General features: G+C 45.4%; 1 protein-coding gene across 3 annotated transcripts in view; it reads left to right on the plus strand.

The window, feature by feature from the left end:
- Positions 1 to 18,261, plus strand: part of TRAFD1 (TRAF-type zinc finger domain containing 1) — an 85,423-nt gene that overhangs the window by 32,893 nt on the left and 34,269 nt on the right. For all 3 annotated transcript variants that reach the window (XM_033955599.1, XM_033955598.1, XM_033955600.1), the window contains exons 8-9: positions 9,130 to 9,375; positions 10,916 to 11,051. In XM_033955599.1, coding sequence (XP_033811490.1) covers positions 9,130 to 9,375; positions 10,916 to 11,051 — 382 coding nt within the window. The remainder of the gene's footprint in view (positions 1 to 9,129; positions 9,376 to 10,915; positions 11,052 to 18,261) is intronic.

Consider the following 18,261-nt stretch of genomic DNA (forward strand, 5'->3'; position numbering starts at 1 on the left):
TGCTGTCTGAGCCCTGTAAGTGCCTATCAGATTGCCTGCTCTGTGAGAGGCATTTCTCAGCTGCTTGACATCAGTACTTGGGTGACTTATGCAGGACAAGGCATTCGCATTTGAGTTTTTCTTCCTCACCTCACCCTCTTTGTCAAAAGGAATATTGAGGTAAGGAAAGGAGTGTCCAGACCTCTGACCAGGGACCAAATAGGCAGAAGCCCTGGTGCAAGGGGCTGATGTGATGCCACTCTGTCCCCTATCACTCATATCGGCAGAGACATAAGGCACATGCCTGCTCCAATTTCAGTGGGGGGGGGGGGGAACGGCGCGCGACGGCGAGGAGGGAGTGGGAGCAGGCCGCAGAGGCTGTCAGTGCCTGCAGGCTGCGGCAGCTTGAGGCGGATGTCGGTGGAGGGTAGACAAAAAAGAACGGAGGTAAAGGTTGCTGCTGGTCATGGGAAGAGGTGCTGATGGAGGGGGGGCAATAAAAGGAACGGAGGCCTACTGCTGGACAGGCAGAGCAGAAAAGAGCACGCTGGACAGAGGAAGAGGTGCTGATGGAGGGGGTGCAGAAAAAGGAATAGAGGCCTACTGCTGGATAGGGGGAGTAGAAAAGAGGTGCTGCTGGACAGGGGGGGGCAAAAAAAGGAAGGGAGGCCTACTGCTGGACAGGAGGAGCAGAAAAGAGGTGCTGCTGGACAGGGGAAGAGGTGCTGATGGACAGGGGGGGCAGAAAAAGGAAGGGAGACCTACTGCTGGACAGGGGGAGCAGAAAAGAGGTACTGCTGGACAGGGAAAGAGGTGCTGATGGACAGGGGGGGCAGAAAAGAGGTACTGCTGGACAGGGGAAGAGGTACTGATGGATGGGGGCAGAAAAAGGAAGGGAGGCCTACTGCTGGACACTGGGAGCAGGAAAGAGGTGCTGCTGGACAGGGGGGAGTTAAAACAAAGGGAGAAGGGCTGCTGCTGGATAAGGGGAGCAGTGAAGGGGTGGTGGTGGACACAGGGGAGGTAAAAGGAAGGGAGAATGGACAGGGGGAGCAGGCAAGGGGTGGGGTGGACAGCCGAGGAAAAAGAAAGACAAAAAGAAATACAGAAATAGGTTAAGAAGAGAGAGAGAGAAAGAAAGAATTATCCCAGGACAAGCAGGCAGCATATTCTTGACTGATGGGTGACTGCTCAGGCAATGGGCCTGATGGGCCGCCGTGGGAGCGGACCGCTGGGCGAGATGGACCTCTGGTCTGCCTCAGCGGAGGCAACTTCTTATGTTCTTATCTCAAAAGCATCTCTGAAAAGAAATGTTTTGAGATTAGATTTAAAGTTGTTGAGATTCTGGTTGTATAAAGAAAACAGAATATTTATGGATACATGGAAAACTCTAAGATATATTAGTAATTTAACATCAATTCCAATCTATAAATCGACAAATCAAACTATATGGTTAAACTCCAAGATTCAAATTGGCGGATTTAAGGTCATCTGGAAGCATTGGATGATAGCAGGTATACGGAATTTAGGTGATGTTATTTCAAATGATAAGCTGCTTGATTTTTCACAGCTGCAACATAAATATGGTCTTAATAAATCACAAAGCTTTAAATGGTTGCAACTGAAGCAGGCCATTCAGACAGGGTTCCCTGAATAGAAAAATCTTAATACGCAATATAGTTTAGAATTTTTATGCTTTCAGGTGGACTTCTTGGGACACCAGGCCGCACAGTGGTATAAATGGATTTGTAAATAAAAAACCTAAAACTGGACTTAGGGACATTTGGAGCATTGAGATTAAGCTACTGTGTCTCAATGGCCACGAATTTGGTCTTGGAGAATGAGATGTACAATGTCCGCATCTATGAGACAAACTTGGTTTTTCCTTTTACATAGAGCATTTTAGACCACAGTTAGATTACAGAAGTTAAATAGCTCTAAGTCTAATAGATGCTGGCATTGTAATCATTTGTTATATTAGTGTCCCCTTATCTTGACCTTTTGGAAATCAATCTGGACACAAATAAATTGTTTATTAGAGAATCCAGTGGCTTTGTCATATGACACGATCCTATATGGAATGTCAATGAGAACAAAGAGCCAAATTTCATCAAACAATAATAAACTTTTATTGATTATGACTCATTGTGTCACATTTATAAGATGGAGAGAACAATAGTCATACAAAAAGGGAATTATAAAAAATTTAAAGAGATATAGGGGCCATTGACAAAATATTGTAATGAATAGATACCATTTTTCCTTTATAAGTACAATATAAGTGAAGGGATGGGAGGGAGGGAGGGAATTTTGAATTTTATTAACTGTTTGGATCAGTAGAAAGAATATTTAATAGGATATATTTAATTACATATATTTTGGGAGGGTTGGGTGGGAAGGGGTTTAATGTTATATATTATTGTTAATATGACAGAAATACAAATGATTGTCAATTTATTGATACACTTGTAAGATGCAAAAATGAATAAAGAATTAAAAAAAAAAAAAAATTTCAAAGCGGTAGTGCCCATGCCTCCCATCGGAGTGGGGCACCGGCCGGTATTAGGGATAGGAGTGAGAGGCAAGTTATAGGAATAGTCAGGGATCACTGATCAGGCAATAGGCCTGATGGGCTGCGGCGGGAGTGGACCGCTGGGCGAGATGGACGTCTGGTCTGCCTCAGCGGAGGCAACTTCTTATGTTCTTATTTCGTGGTGCCCAAGAAAGAGGGTACTTTTCGGCCCATCTTGAAGGGGGGTCAACAGGTTTTTAAATGCTGTATAGGCCGCCCCAGATATGCAAGCTGCACCCAATGGGCCAGCTTGCAAAACCCTTATATAGGCTGTGGCCTATATAAGCGGAAATATGGTAAATGCGCATGAGTCGAGCCTTTCAATTGAAAGGAAGCTCTGGAATGAGAGGGCATAGGATGAAGTTAAGAGGTAAGAGGTAATAACTTTTTTTTTACAGAAAGGGTGGTAGATGCGTGGAACAGTCTCCTGGAAGAGGTGATGGAGACAGGACTGCATCTGAATTCAAGAAAGCCTGAGATAGGCACATGGGATCTCTTAGAGAGAGGAAGAGATAATGGTTATTGTGGATGGGTAGACTGAATAGGCTATTTGGCCTTTCTTTAGCACTCTCCAGACCAGTAGAGGTTAACTTTACGAATGGGTATATATCTAATCATGACCAGCAGGTGGAGACTGAAAACAAAACTTTGGGACAGTATATACTATCCTCCCTTCTCTATTTCCCTCAGTCTTCTTTCAGTCTCCAGCAGGTGTTGAGTGATCTGTACCCATCTCTCTTGGTAGGGCTGTTGGAATTTGTTTAGGGGTTTATTGTCCCTGTTTTTGGCCGGACGGAGCTTGGTCGGGCCCTGTTTGGGGGTTCGTCCGACCTCGGGGGTGTCAAACCCGGCGGGTCACGAGCGGGGTCCCTCCCTCCACTTCCTCCACCTCCCCACATTTTTTTAGAGGAGCCTCAGCAGTAAGCCTTGCCCCCTAAGTCAAGCAAGGCATATTGCTTCGAGAGCCTGTGGAGTCTGTTCTGTAAAAAAAAAAAAATAAATAAAAATAAAAAATCCTGAGGTAGTGCTGGTCTGAAGGGTTGTTTCCCTTTAAGAAAACTGTATTTTACTGTATTTTTTCATGTAACCAGCACTTTTTTATAGCTAGGTCGCGTCTGGAGCAATTGTGCCCTTCTCCGGGGGAGTAGGCCACAATTTTAGTCCAGCCGCGAGGCACTCGCGGCCGGCCTGAACTCGGCGGTTTGGGTCGGTGAGGTGGTGGAGCTCCGTCGGCAGCGGCTGCAGGCGCCCAGAGCTCCCCGCCGATGGTGCCTCGCGAGTCGGCTTGGAGCAGTGGGGAAGCCCGGTCTTCCACAACCGCCCACGGAGGGATTCCCCGAAGGATTCCCTCTCAGCTGATTTTTTGACAGCTGATGCCGACTTGCCTGTCTTAGCGGCTGGGACTGTTCAGTCTTCTCAGCCGCTACAGGCCATGGAGGGAGCATTTTTGGCGGGAACTTCGCCATTTTCTTTGTCTGGCCCCTCCATTTTGTCTGCAACCTCAGGTGACCTTCCCCCTGTATGGCGAACACAGGGGCAGGTTTCAGCATGGACCCCTGCTGGGGCAGGGAGTCCCTGGGGACCCCCAGGGGTTTTTTGCCCCCAATTTATTTTCTTTCTTTGTGCGGACTTTTGGGGGTCCCACGTGCGCCTGGGGGGTTTCGGGGGGGGGTTTCCCTCCGCGCCCCCTATGGCTTTGCCTCCCTCTTTTCGTTTGGCGTCCCCTCTTCCTCCTCCCTCATCCAAGCGCCCGCGGGGGGGCTTGGATTGCGAATTGGTGGGCGGAGGAGCGTGTTGGCCTGGTTGAGGACCTGGCTGCTTTGGCGGGCTTCCAGGATCCTCTAGAGGGGACGCCTGTTGGCAGCGGGGCGGCGGGTTTCCCGTCTTCCAGAGCAGATGCGTCCGTGGTGCGCTTTTTTATTCAGAGGGATGAGCTTTTAGACCTGTGTAGCAGGTCTCCTTGGTGCTGCATTTTTGCAGTGGCGCCGCCGGAGACCCCGCGTATGGGGGCCCCTCTGCTTCAGGGGGTCTGTCCTGGTTCCCGCTCTTTTCCTGTGCGTCAGGATTTGCGGGATTTTGTGTTGGCGCAGTGGCCTATGGGCGCAGTTTCGTTTGGTGTGCGCCTTGGCTCTTGGGTATCCCGTCCCGGAGGGAGGTAGGGCTACCTTAATTTCGCCAATGGGGAACGCGGTGGTCTCGGCACTTCCTAAGCGGCATACCGTGCCTGTTATGGACGGTTCTGCTCTTAGGGTCTCGGAGGCGCGTGCGTTAGAGACTCTTCTTAAGTATGATTTTGATGTCTCTGCCTTTGGGGTCCAGGCGGCTGTTTGTGGGGAGCTAGTCGCTCGCGCCGTGTTTCGGTGGGCTGAGCGTGTCCTGGATCGGGAGTCTGATGACTGGTCTCTAGTGGATCAGGAGGTAGCGAAGATTGCGATGGCTGCCTCGTTCCTCTCAGATGCTCTTTATGACTTGGTGCGGATTTCGGCTAAGTCTATGGCATGGCCGCGCGGCGTATTTTGTGGCTGCGCGCTTGGGCGGCGGATTCTGCGTCCAAAGCTAAGTTTACTAAAGTTCCCTTTAGGGGGTCTTTTTGTTTGGAGAGGAATTAGATGAGTTGATTCAGACTCTGACGGACTCGAAGGTGCCCCGTCTGCCTGAGGACCGTGCCCGCCCTGCGTCTAGGTGTGGGGCTGCCCGGGGGCGTTTGCGGGAATTTCGCAAGTATCGCCCGGGGCGTGGGGCTGCTTCTTTCCCGGCTCAGGGTTTTTCCCGGGGTCGGTTCTTCCAGCGCATGCAGCCCTTTCGGGGGGCCCGTCGGGGGGCAGGGAATCCCTCCGCCGGTTCCCCCGCTTCCCGTCCTGCGCAATGACTCCTTGCCGGCGCCCCCTTTGGTTCCGGTGGGGGCCCGGCTGCGCAAATTTTTCCCCAAATGGGCCGAGATCGCGTCCGATCAGTGGGTCTTTGAGGTGGTGCGGGACGGTTACGCTCTGGAGTTTACCCGCTCTCTGCCGGACCTTTTCCTCGCTTCTCCATGTCAGACTCCATGGAAGACGCAGGCTTTTCGTCAGACCCTTCAGCGTTTGCTAGATCTCGAGGCAGTGGTGCCGGTGTCCCCTACGGAGTGGGGCACCGGCAGGTACTCCATTTACTTTGTGGTGGCCATAAAGGAGGGGACCTTTCGGCCCATCCTGGATTTGAAAGGGGTCAACAGAGCTCTCAAGATTCCGTCTTTCCGCATGGAAACGCTGCGGTCGGTCATTCTGGCGGTTCAGCCGGGGGAGTTTCTTACGTCTCTCGATCTGACGGAGGCCTACTTGCAGGTTCCAATTCGGGCCTCTCATCAGCACTTCCTTCGCTTTGCGATCTTGGGGCGGCACTTTCAGTTCTGTGCGCTTCCCTTTGGTCTGGCCACGGCTCCTCGGACGTTCACCACGGTAATGGTGGTCGTCGCGGCAGCCTTGCGGTCGGTGGGCATCCTGGTTCACCCCTACCTGGACGACTGGTTGATTCGGGCAAAGTCGTTGCAGGAGAGCTCCCGGGTTACGGCTCGGGTGGTGGAGTTTCTCCGGTCGCTGGGCTGGGTGGTCAACCTTTCCAAGAGTCGGTTGGTCCCGGCTCAGCGTCTGGAGTGCCTTGGGGTTATGTTCGACATCTCCTTGGGGAAGGTCTTCCTTCCAGAGGCCCGGGTGAGCAAATTGCAATCTCAGATTCGCCTGCTTTTGGCGTCCCGGGGTCCTCGGGCGCGAGATTTCCTCCAAGTCCTGGGGTCAATGGCGGCGTCCCTGGACGTGGTGAGGTGGGCGCGGGCCCACTTGCGTCCTCTTCAGTATGCTCTGCTCCGGAGGTGGTCTCCCCGGAGGCAAGATTTGGATGTTCCGGTTCCCCTGCGAGGCTTGGCGCGCTGCAGTCTGCGCTGGTGGCTCCGGACCCCTCACCTGGTTCAGGGGGTGGGTCTGGATCTCCCGCAGTGGACGGTGCTCCTTACGGATGCGAGTCTCCTCGGTTGGGGGGCTCAGTTTATGGGCCACTCAGCTCGGGGCACCTGGTCCGCGGAGGAGGCCTCCTGGTCGATCAACGAGTTGGAGACCAGAGCGGTCAGGCTGGCGCTGTTAGCTTTCCACTCCCTTTTGCTGGGCAAGTCGGTCAGAGTCCTGTCGGACAATGCCACGGCGGTGGCTTATGTCAATCGTCAGGGGGGCACCAAGAGCACTCCTGTGGCGCAGGAGGCGGCTCGGCTCATGGTTTGGGCGGAGTCCCATCTTCTGGACCTCTCGGCTTCTCATATAGCCGGGGTAGAAAATGTTCAGGCAGACTTCCTCAGTCGTCACTTCCTGGATCCAGGAGAGTGGTTTCTCGGCGCCGGAGCGTTTCGGTTGCTAGTGCAAGATTGGGGGCAGCCCCTGATGGACCTGATGGCCACGAGTGGCAACGCCAAAGTGCCCCGCTTCTTCAGTCGTCGCAGGGAAGGGCTGGCCGAGGGTCTGGATACTCTGGTCCAGCCGTGGCCAACGGAGGGGCTGTTGTATGTGTTCCCTCCTTGGCCGCTGGTGGGCAGAGTGCTTCTTCGCATTGTTCACCATCCGGGTTTGGTGGTGCTGGTGGCTCCGGATTGGCCTCGACGTCCGTGGTATGCGGATCTGGTGAGGCACCTGGTGGCGGTTCCTCTTCCTCTGCCTCTCTCGGACGACCTTCTGATGCAGGGTCCCATTCCCTTGTTCGACCCGTCTCTCTTCTGTCTTACGGCGTGGCTCTTGAAAGGGGTCGCCTTAGCAAGAAGGGATATTCAGACAAGGTGATCGCTACACTGTTGGGGTCCCGGAGGCTTTCTACCTCTCGGGCTTATGTGCGGGTTTGGCGTCTCTTTGAGGAATGGTGTCGGGCGCGGGAAGTGACCTCTTTTCGCGCTTCTCTGCCTAACATTCTAGAGTTCTTGCAGGATGGCCTGGATAGAGGCCTGGCTTGGTCTTCTCTCCGGGTTAATCTTGCGGCCCTGTCGACCTTTCGAGGGTTGGTGTCAGGTCAGCGTTTATCGGCTCTTCCTGATGTGATTCGGTTTCTGCGGGCGGCCAAGTTGCTTAGGCCTCCCCTACGGCCCTCGGTTCCCTCTTGGGATCTTAATCTGGTTCTCTCTGTTTTGGTGCGCCCGCCTTTCGAGCCCTTGGACGACTGTTCTTTGAAGGACCTTACTTTGAAGGCGGTCTTTTTGGTGGCCATTACTTCTGCTAGGCGTATTTCTGAGCTGCAGGCTTTCTCTTGTAGGGCTCCCTTCTTGGAGTTGTCTAGGGAGCGGGTCGTCTTGCGGCCTGTTCCTTCCTTTCTGCCGAAGGTTGTTTCTCCTTTTCATGTCAATCAATCGGTGGTTCTCCCGGTCTTGGGTGGTCGGGAGGGCTCTTCTGAGCAACGGCAGCTGCGCAAGTTGGATGTCGGTCGGGTCCTTCGCTCTGATGTGCAGCGGACCCAGGAATTCCGGAAGTCCGATCATCTCTTTGTCCTCCTGGCTGGTCCTTGTCGGGGAGCTGGCGCTTCTAAGGCTACTATTGCGCGCTGGATCAAGGAGACGATTGCTTCCGCTTATCTTCTGAAACAGCAGCCTGTTCCGGAGTTTCTCAAGGCTCATTCCACTCGGGGTCAGGCGGCTTCTTGGGCTGAGTCGTCGCTCGTGCCTCCGGTGGATATTTGTAAGGCTGCGGTTTGGTCCTCCTTGTATTCTTTTGTTAGACATTATCGGGTAGATGTTCAGGCGCGTCGGGACGCGGTGTTCGGTGAGCGTGTTCTGGTATCGGCCCTTCGGGGGTCCCGCCCGTGAGAGGGACTGCTTTGGTACGTCCCATTCGTAAAGTTAACCTCTACTGGTCTGGAGAGTGCTAAAGAAGGAGAAATTAGGTTCTTACCTGCTAATTTACTTTCTTTTAGCTTCTCCAGACCAGTAGAGGTCCCCACCCTGTCTGTTGTTGTTGTTGTTGTTGGGGCTGTTTTCGCGGGCAGTTTTTGTTTTTTGCTGCGGGTTCTAGTATTTTTCTAGGGCCGGGGAGAATTAAAGAACAGCGGCTGTGGCTCGGCTGGCTTAGCTGGCGAGCTGTGGGGACATTTTCCTTCGGGTATTTCTCCTCTGCATTTTCCAACAGCATTTGGGTATGTTATTTGTTACTCCTGTTCGGAGTATTGTTTTCTTCCTGTTTTCCAGTTCTTGGTTCTGCTTGGCTATTCGGCAGACTGAGGGAAATAGAGAAGGGAGGATAGTATATACTGTCCCAAAGTTTTGTTTTCAGTCTCCACCTGCTGGTCATGATTAGATATATACCCATTCGTAAAGTTAACCTCTACTGGTCTGGAGAAGCTAAAAGAAAGTAAATTAGCAGGTAAGAACCTAATTTCTCCTTATCTAACATCATGTTTTTATGTTTCGGATTGTTAACCTGCCTTTTGCTGTGTCTAATCTCTTTTTGAGCAGGTGTTAGCCAAACCTGAAGGAACTATTTATATAAACTTCTTAGTCGGCCTTCCTGAGCCTCAAAAAGGTTGCCAGAGGCATTGGATATAGTGAAGATGATGCATGTTTTCTAATCTTGTCCCAACAGACTGGCTGTAACCCTGACAGTGTCTTGGCAGCATTCAGTAAAAGAAGCTCCTCCCCTGGTCAACCTCAGGAACGTGCTCAGCACTTTCCAACTTTATTGGAACAGATGTCTAGTCCTGGATTCATGAGTAGAGAATTAGCATCTTTATTAGACAAGCCACCTGCCTTAGAGCCAGAAGGGAGTATCATCATTCCGTGTGAGTTCTGTGGCATTCAGCTTGAGGAAGAAATCCTGTACCATCATCAGGTATGAGTTGCACATGAATGATGCTATCTGAATGCAGCTCATCTCTTCTTTTGTCCCTAGATATTGTGTGGCATTGTCCTATATAAGAACCTAATCTTCCCTTAAGGATGTTATTTGTATGTTTTAAATTCTGACCTTATTTAGCCTTCTACCGTGTCTGTTCACTAGTTCCGTTTATATATTTTTTTTTCTTTAAAGTGCTTGTAAGTGCATAAAAGTGCATTCAGAGCTTTTAAAACTTAGGAAAATTTTATATTATAATGCATGTTTAACCTCTTGCTTGCAGAACCTTATCAGTTTAATACTTTAAAGCAATAATTCAGAAGGACTTAGCCTTGGGTTTTGGCTAGGTACTAGTGACCTGGATTGGCCACCGTGAGAACGGGCTAATGGGCATGATGGACCCAGTAAGGCTATTCTTATGTTCTTAGTTGCATCGGGGAGGGAAATGTGAACGGAACTAGTGAAGAGACAAGGTGGAAGCCCACTCAAAGCCTCTTTTGGTCCTATGAGTGTCACCTCTGAAGTTCCAAGACCCAAAAATAATAGACGTTTGCTAAAAGTTATTAATTCTACTAATAAGCTTGGTTTATTAATTTTTGAAATTTTCTTGGCTTATTTGTATTTGAATTAAATTATTGTGTCTGTAAGTTCTATTTAGTATTAGTTAGCCTTCACCATATAGGCAGGGAGGACCTTGCATCCTCTCTAGCTTTGTGACGAGAGAATTTTCATAGGTTAGTCAAATTCATTTTTCCAGGTTATTTCACCTCCTTAGCTGCACATTGAACCATATGGCAACACACAGAACTGCACCCCCCCCTCCGATGCTGTATTACTGGAAAGTTGTGAGCTAAATCCAAATTGTAGTTTTCCTATCAAGAAATGCTTATTGTGCCTGTAGGTGCTATAATTCAGTGTGCACACATTTCAGTTTTTAGGGGGATGTTGTTATTAATAATAATAATAATAATAATAGCTTTATTTATATCCCGTCATACCTTTTCAGTTCACAATAAAAGGTGTGCTTTTACTGCAACTTGATTTACTATGGGTACTGGCAACCTCTGAGTTTTCGCAGGTTGCTGTTTCCATGGTAAAAGAATTCTGCTTGTAGCCATCTTGCAAGAAGTGTTCCAGCAGCCTGGGAGCTTGGGGCCTCAAAGCCACAGGCTGATTCTTACAGGCCAGAGCTTAAAAGGACCATAGTGGTGTTCCTCACCCCAACCCCAAATCATCAAAAGCCTATAGGCTGTGTACCTGATGGTCGAAGGGCAGGAGCAATCCCGTCACTCCTGTCTTGCCAATGCTACCTCCAAAATGGTGCTCCAAGTGGTAGTCTTGTTCTGCTACTGCTAGGGATCAGATTTCCATATGAACAGGCATCAGAGTATTACATGATAAACCAAATTCATGGCTGCAAGGAAATAACTTTACTGTTGTCAGAACAATCAATTTATAGAAGAGGTAGGTTTCCACAACGATGCTCTTAGTTTTCTGATTTAATCACACTTTCTCTTTTGGTAACTTTGCATTTTAGGATCAGTGTGATTTACGCCCATCCACTGCAAGCCCAGCAGAGAGAACTGTACAGAGTCAACAGTGGACTTCTGAAAATGATGATGTGGATAAAACTGAATCCCCAGAAATTCATCGTAGACGAATAAGACATCAAGGTACAGGATAAATTGGATGTTGCAAGCAGATGATTTGTTCTTTAAAAAAAAAGTCCATTGTGTTAAAATTCTAGGCAGCACTTAACTCGCAGGTGGAAGTTCTTGTCTCGCTGCTCAATTTTTAGATCTAAATTGCTATTGAGAGAGCACAACTGAGGAAGCAAGATTACTTGAAGTAGATCAAAACAACCGGGGGAGTTAAAGTCCACCGCCTTAGCAGAGTGTGGTGGGTGTTTGAGATAAAATGAGAGGATCTCCCCCTTCTTGATACCTGTATTGAAATCTAAAGGATAATGCACAGGATAATGCAATTGAAGAGCACATTTCCAAAACTCTTTTTTTTTTATTTTTTTCAGTTTTGAGTTATGCGATATATATATTTTTTTTTGGTTCATCAAGATGATTCATTTTCTATAGCTTATTCCTGTGCCAAAACTCTTGGTCTTGATGAACAAAATTAATCACATATTCTGGTGCAAAGGACATACGAGTCCTAACAATATTCCTTTACTTGCGAGTTGATTGCAGGATGAAAATGACATTCTTGAGCTCCACCTCCTTCTCCACGGCTGTAGAGCCCCCTTCATTTTTTTTCCTTCTGGAAGCGAGTTAAGAGATTGTGATACTGATCTGCTTTGATATTCTTTTTTATTTTGGGGTTTTTCATCTAGGTTAGAGGCTTTTAGGTGTTGGAGAGGTCCATGGTGTCCATGGGACAGCTCTGCCTGGGAGAAGACGCAGACTCTGGGTCAGTTGCCTGCAACTGGCAAGGCAGTCATTCCTTAGGGTTCCTGTCCAACCAGCCTGTAGTGGATTTTGTGGAGCTCGGGGTCCGTTCCTCTTGAAGCTAGCTTGCATCCTGATTTATTAGGAGCTTGAGTGAAGGCTGTTTAGCCCCAATTTCGGCCAGCAGGGCTTAACGGGTGCCAGATGCATAAATTTCTCCTCCCGCTTGTGTGTGAATCCATGGGGGTTAAGATCTTGGTTGGGCTTTGGTCTGACAGGCAGCTTGAAGATCCCAGCACATGATTGTATGTGATGATCTTAAGGTGGCCAAACAGTTTGAAAAGGTGATGGCAAAAGCTAGAAGGATGCTAGGTTGCATAGAGAGAGGTATGGCCAGTAGGAAAAAGGAGGTATTGATGTCCCTGCATAAGACTTAGGTGAAACCTCATTTAGAATATTATGTACAATTCTGGAGGCCACACCTTCAAAATGATATAAAAAGGATGGAGTCATCCAGAGGAAGGCTACAAAAATGGTTTGTGGTCTTCATCATAAGATGTATGGGGCAGACTTAAAGATCTCAATCTGTATACTTTGGAGGAAAGGCAGGAGAGGGGAGATATGATAGAGACTTTTAAATACCATATTTTTCGTTCCATAAGACGCACCTTTTTCCTCCCAAAAAGTGGGTGGAAATAAGGGTGCGTCTTATGAAGAGAATATACCACCCCCCTTCCACCCGGCGGTACCTTTAAATTTTGGAGGTTGGTGATCGGCTGCCTGCTGCTTGTCGGGGCCCGTGGTGCCCAAGCGCGCTAATGCCTGGGCCTGTGACACTCCCTAATTGTGCCGATCGCTGGTGCTTCGCAGGGCAGCTGCTTGCTGATTACCAGCACATTGGGGCCAGCGGCGCACAAGCACGCTGCTGCGTGGTGTCGCCAACACTCCTCAGCACAGAGCTATCATGTGACAAACACTGAGATTCTGGCGTGTCCCCTTTAACCAGGGGTATCTTCAGGACTTTTTGGTTGGCACTAGGCGACTGCCTAGGCTGGGGAGAGAAAGGTAAGTATGACCTCATAAAACACCACCACTCAGACAAAATGCTCCAAGGCAAAAAATAAGGTGTTTATTCTGACCCCAGTGGTCAAAAAAGTACAACATAAAACAAAGTCACTGTAGCATTTCATTCAAAACAAAGTCCATTGCAAAAATAAAGAAATACCAAAATAGAAATCCCATACAGGTGGTTTTGCTTGAGATCTTGTACTCTGATTCAGAAATGCACTTTATAATGGTGTTCAAACACAAGTTAAATTCTCTCCCAGCAATATTTGTTAGAGGTATGAAACAGCTGTCTTTCAGCAGTCAGGCAACGTTCAGAACAAACCCTTGTTACAAACAATATTAGATACCTCATTAGGCAGTAAGCCACAGCACAGCCTTGCTCAGCACAGCTTTGCAAACAGCCCAGCATTTCTTTAGCTACCTCATGGAAGGCAAAAACAAACAGCTGAGGGAGATAAGCTAATTAGCTTCCCAGGAACGGAGCCACAGCAGGATTTTAACAGTTCAAAAATAAACTTAAATATTCAACCTTTAGGTTCTTTTGCTCAAACTTGGCTTTAAGTAAATCCAGTAATCAGTATTCAGGTAAGTATTGTACTTAAACCAAAAATCATAATAAAGCACAAACATAGCAAATTCTTCAGGCTTTTCTTGCACAGAAAGAAAGCACAAGAAGAAAGAAAAAACAAAACAAAACACTAATTGCTTCACAGTTACTCACTTCCTTTCATTCAATGTCCATGCATTCTGTCTGGCTCTCTATCATAGGGCCAGTAGCTTGTACCTCTATTCCTTCCACACAGTCAGCGATCTGGAAGTCTGAGGTAGGGAAGATTTCTTCCACCTCCTGCATAGGCCAATCTGAAACTGTTGGCTCTGCTGCTTGGCTCCACGGCTCCTGCCCTGCCTTGGGCTGTGGGAGTGACTCACCCTGGTCACTCGCTCCTCCTCCTCCTTCTCCTCCTTGCATCAGTCTGCTCTTAAGCAGCTCAGAACCAGTCCCCTTCAGCCTGTAGAGGGGGATGGGCTTTGGTTCCAAAGCAGCCTTTCTCTGCCTGGGTTTACTGGGTGCAGCTAAATTCCTTGTAGCTTCTCTAACTGCCCTATAGCCTGATGGCTGCTGTTGACAGTCTGCCTGCCTCTATCCCATACCACTATTATTCTGAATATAGGGGCAAGAGGGGTCAGCCTCAAGTTGTCCGCCAGAATCAACCTGGTCAGCTCTTCTGCACCGGATCTAACCAGGGGCAAAACTAGAGCTGGTGCTGGGTTTGTCACAGTGGGCGCGCACCATTTCTGAATGGCTGCCTCAATTCTCGTGTAGGAGGCATCTAAATTTTTTTGCTCTATCTCTGACGCTGCTCTTTGTTCTTCAATTCACCCTTCTATACGTTGAAGTTGTCATTTTTTTTTCTGCTCTGTTTTTTGGTTATTTTCGGTATTTTTATTTTTACCACTTTCAAGGCTTTTTGGTGCCTTAGAGCAGCCAGGGTCCCTGAAGCATCTCTGACTGTGGAGACACAGACATTCTTGTTTAGGGTGGCCCTCCCAGCTGCAGACACTGTTTCAGGACACCTATTTGGCTAGCCTGCACTAACAATGGAATAGCTTGGGGACCGTTCTTGTAGCATTGCTCATCCTTTCTGGTCTGCGGACATTCTTGGGGCTGATTTGGCATTTGTATCATTTCACAAATGCTGCCTCCTTGCAGATAGTATGAGCCTTGGAAGATGGGAGTTAACAGGCAAAAAACATATTGCTCACAGCAACACCTCTTGCACCTCCTGAGCTTCCTCTTTAATTCTTTCTAGCTTCTGGTGGGGCTTCAGTGCTTCGCATTTCTTTTGACTAAATGTCCACAGTGCTTGTGCTCTGTAGAGGTTGGTGTCACACAGTTTTGAAAATGTGGCTGTGCCCTTCTCCTTGGGAAAAAAATGAAATGTTGCATTATACTATGTAATACAATTTTTGTTCTTGACTAATAATTGTAATTTCCTAATTGCTCATGCCTAAAAAGTATAGAAAATGTCTGTTTTTTTCCATAAAACTTTGCTTTTGTGACCATGATAGTAAAATTTTGCGATTACCTATTTAAAATATGAAAACACCAAATTTTTCATATTTTTATTCTTATAAAATCATAAAAAGCAATATATGAATTACAGTTAACATGTATATACAAAGTTATACAAAGATGACCACAGGGGGGCGTGGCTTGGACGCGCATTCCGATGGTCGGGTAAATGAATAGCTCCATACTCAAAAGCTATAATTTTGAAATTACTACAAACAAAAATCAAAATTCAAAAGAAAAATATCTAAATATTGAAAGACAATGACGTCTAGCAAACAGAACAAAAGCGATTTAGGAGCAGGAGGATCCGGTACAGGAAGTAATAAACGATCAAAACCGGAGCCAAGCATCACTCCTTCAAAAGCTCCACTGCCATCAGATGACAACCTCGATGTAATGGAAGAATTAAGACAAATTAAAGAAATTGTTCTGGACAGCAACAAAAAACTACAAAAAGCTATTGAAGATGCAGCAGCATTAACTAAAAGAGTGGAAGTGACGGAAAACAGAATAAACCTAATAGAAGATAACTTTGAACAACTTAATCTGAACGCAAGACAAAACAAAATCATATGGAAAGAGGTAGAAGAAATTAAAAAAGACCTTGAAGACAGCCGGAACCGTGAAAGAAGAAATAATTTAAGAATAATAGGAATACCGGAAGGAGTAGAAAAAAATAATCCTATTACTTTTTTGGAACACTTTCTACCTAAAGTGCTACCATTAAAATTTAAAACACCACTGGAAATCGAAAGGGCACACCGGATACCAACACAAAGGAAAACTTCACAAACTGGACCAAGGACATTAATATTCAAACTACTGAGACATCAACAAGCGCTGGAAATTTGTCAATTAGCTAAAGAAAATAAAAATCTCAAATGTCAAGATTCAAAAATACATATTGTCCCTGATTTTGCGAGGGAAACTGCATTAAAAAGGAAAAAATTTTTAGATATGAGACCACAACTAAAATCTTTAGGGGCTAGATATGGGCTCCTTTATCCAGCAATAATGAAGATCACTATTGCAAATAAAACTCAGAATTTTACAGATCCAACAAAACTACAAGAATTTCTGGACCAATATGAACAACCCATGACATCCTAAACATCTTAATGGAAATCCTAATGAGAAAATGAGTATGTATAAATCTGTTAATACTTTACTAAAATATTCACCATATAAGAATTGATTTTATTAATAATATGACTTACAGTTAAAATCTAGAACTTTGAAGTGGATTCAAAAAACAACGGACTGAAACTACATGTGCTGCAGCACACACATGGAACTATACAAAACCAACATTCTATGAAGGAAATAAAAGAAATAAAACAAACTTTATAAAAGTACATAAACTTATACTTTTTAAAGGAAAGTTTTATAAACATTTTGAAGAAAATATACTTACAGAAGAAAACGTGGATTAAATGGAGATCCGAATGAAAAATTTACAGAGAAGTAAATATGGTAACTAAATATGGGAGTGGTTATATACAAACAGGAAATGTGATTGATGGACAGGAAAAATCTCCAATCACGCTGCTGGGGAGTTACAAAATACAAAACAAAAAGAGATTGGTCGACAGAGAGAATATCCCGTAAAAGGAAGTGCTTCCGTTTTGATTCTATCTCTTAAAAGTCTCTCTGCAGATTATATTTCAAACTTTAATTAATTCCTACACCCCACCTTCTCCTTATATGTAAGAAACAGTGAATTATATATATCGAGTGATGCTTACTATTGAAGCAGACCGCTTACTCTCTTTAGATAGATTTGGAGAACATAGAGGTGACAGGGGACGTTGTACTTTTGTAAATTAAAAGAGTCCCAGGGAGAAGCGTCGCCTTCCACGGACAACCTTTTCACGACGAGCTAAATATGTAATGATAGGAGTTCATAAAAACTAATTAATAACTCCTCTCCGATTCTAAAATGTTGCTAAGTTTGTTATGAAAGAGAGGAGATTCAGTATGGAATAACACAGAATAAATCCAAAAAGACTGTGCTGTATGTAAGGTGTAACTGATTTTCTCCTTCTCGAATACTGAACTAGCTTCGAAGTTATTCAGCGCTTTTATTTCTCTGGCACTTTGACTGACGGGCTGTCCTCAATACTGACAAAAATAAAATCAATTCCCTAGTCAGGAAACATCTTCATTACTTGCTCTCTTAAGGGAATGATGAATATCTTGGAATATTTAGCAGAAACAATGAAAGAGGAATACTGAATCCTACAAGGTTGAATTGAATAGGCAACACAAAAACGTTTTTGGGGACAGAAATTGGAGAAAAGAAAAGAATCTAGGAGTCTTACAACTGGGAATTTTACCTAAATCTCTTCCTCACAACACAAATTGGAATAAAGGTTGAAAATAGACTGATTGCAACAAACATACCTATATAAAGACATTTTAAGACACACAGACTCCACTTCATGATCCACATAGTATTATTAAAATAATAATAATATTAGATATCAATATAATGAATGTAAAGTTGATTCTTGATAAATATATGCAAGATTGTAAATCTCATTGATAAATCTTATATAGATTTATCGAAAGATAAGATAATATTTTCTTATATAGATTTAAATACATTAACTTTTTATATAAAATTTATATAAGAAAAATATATATTTGCTAGATATATAGGAAATATATTAGATAAAGGGAGATAAATTATTAATAGTAAATAAAGAATATTTTAACTTAGCTTGGGGGAGTTATTTTAACCTAACCTCATCTTGCGTACCCAAGTAATCGTATTTAATAAGAGGGGGGGGAGGGAGGGAAATAGGGATAAGGGAGGGAATGGGAAAGAAAGATATAAAGGAGATATAGAAATAATAAAAGGAAATTATAATTTATTAAGTATATTGGGAAAATATATTAATAAAAAACATTATATATCATTATATAGAAAATATATTATAAAAATTATAATTATAAATGTCTCTTAAAATAATATCTTTGAATGTTAATGGTCTAAATCATGTTATAAAAAGGAAAAAAGCATTACTGTTCTTAAAAAGGCAAAATGCAGATATATGTTGCATACAAGAGACCCACCTTTCAAACATTGAATCTAATAAGTTGACAGGTGGTTGGATAAAGCATTGTTTTTATTCACCAGCCATAGGGAAAAAAGCAGGTGTTGCTATTCTAGTGAATAAAAAATGCTCAGCTTTATTTAAATTAAAAGAATCAGATGTTCATGGCAGATGGGTAAAAGTGGAAATATGCATGGGAAATACAACCATGACGTTTAATATATATGCCCCTAATTCAAAACAAAATGAATTTTTTAAGACTCTTCAACAACTGATCTTACCA

Source organism: Geotrypetes seraphini, chromosome 8 (assembly GCF_902459505.1).
Source record: "Geotrypetes seraphini chromosome 8, aGeoSer1.1, whole genome shotgun sequence".
In the NCBI taxonomy this organism is placed as follows: Eukaryota; Metazoa; Chordata; class Amphibia; order Gymnophiona; family Dermophiidae; genus Geotrypetes; species Geotrypetes seraphini.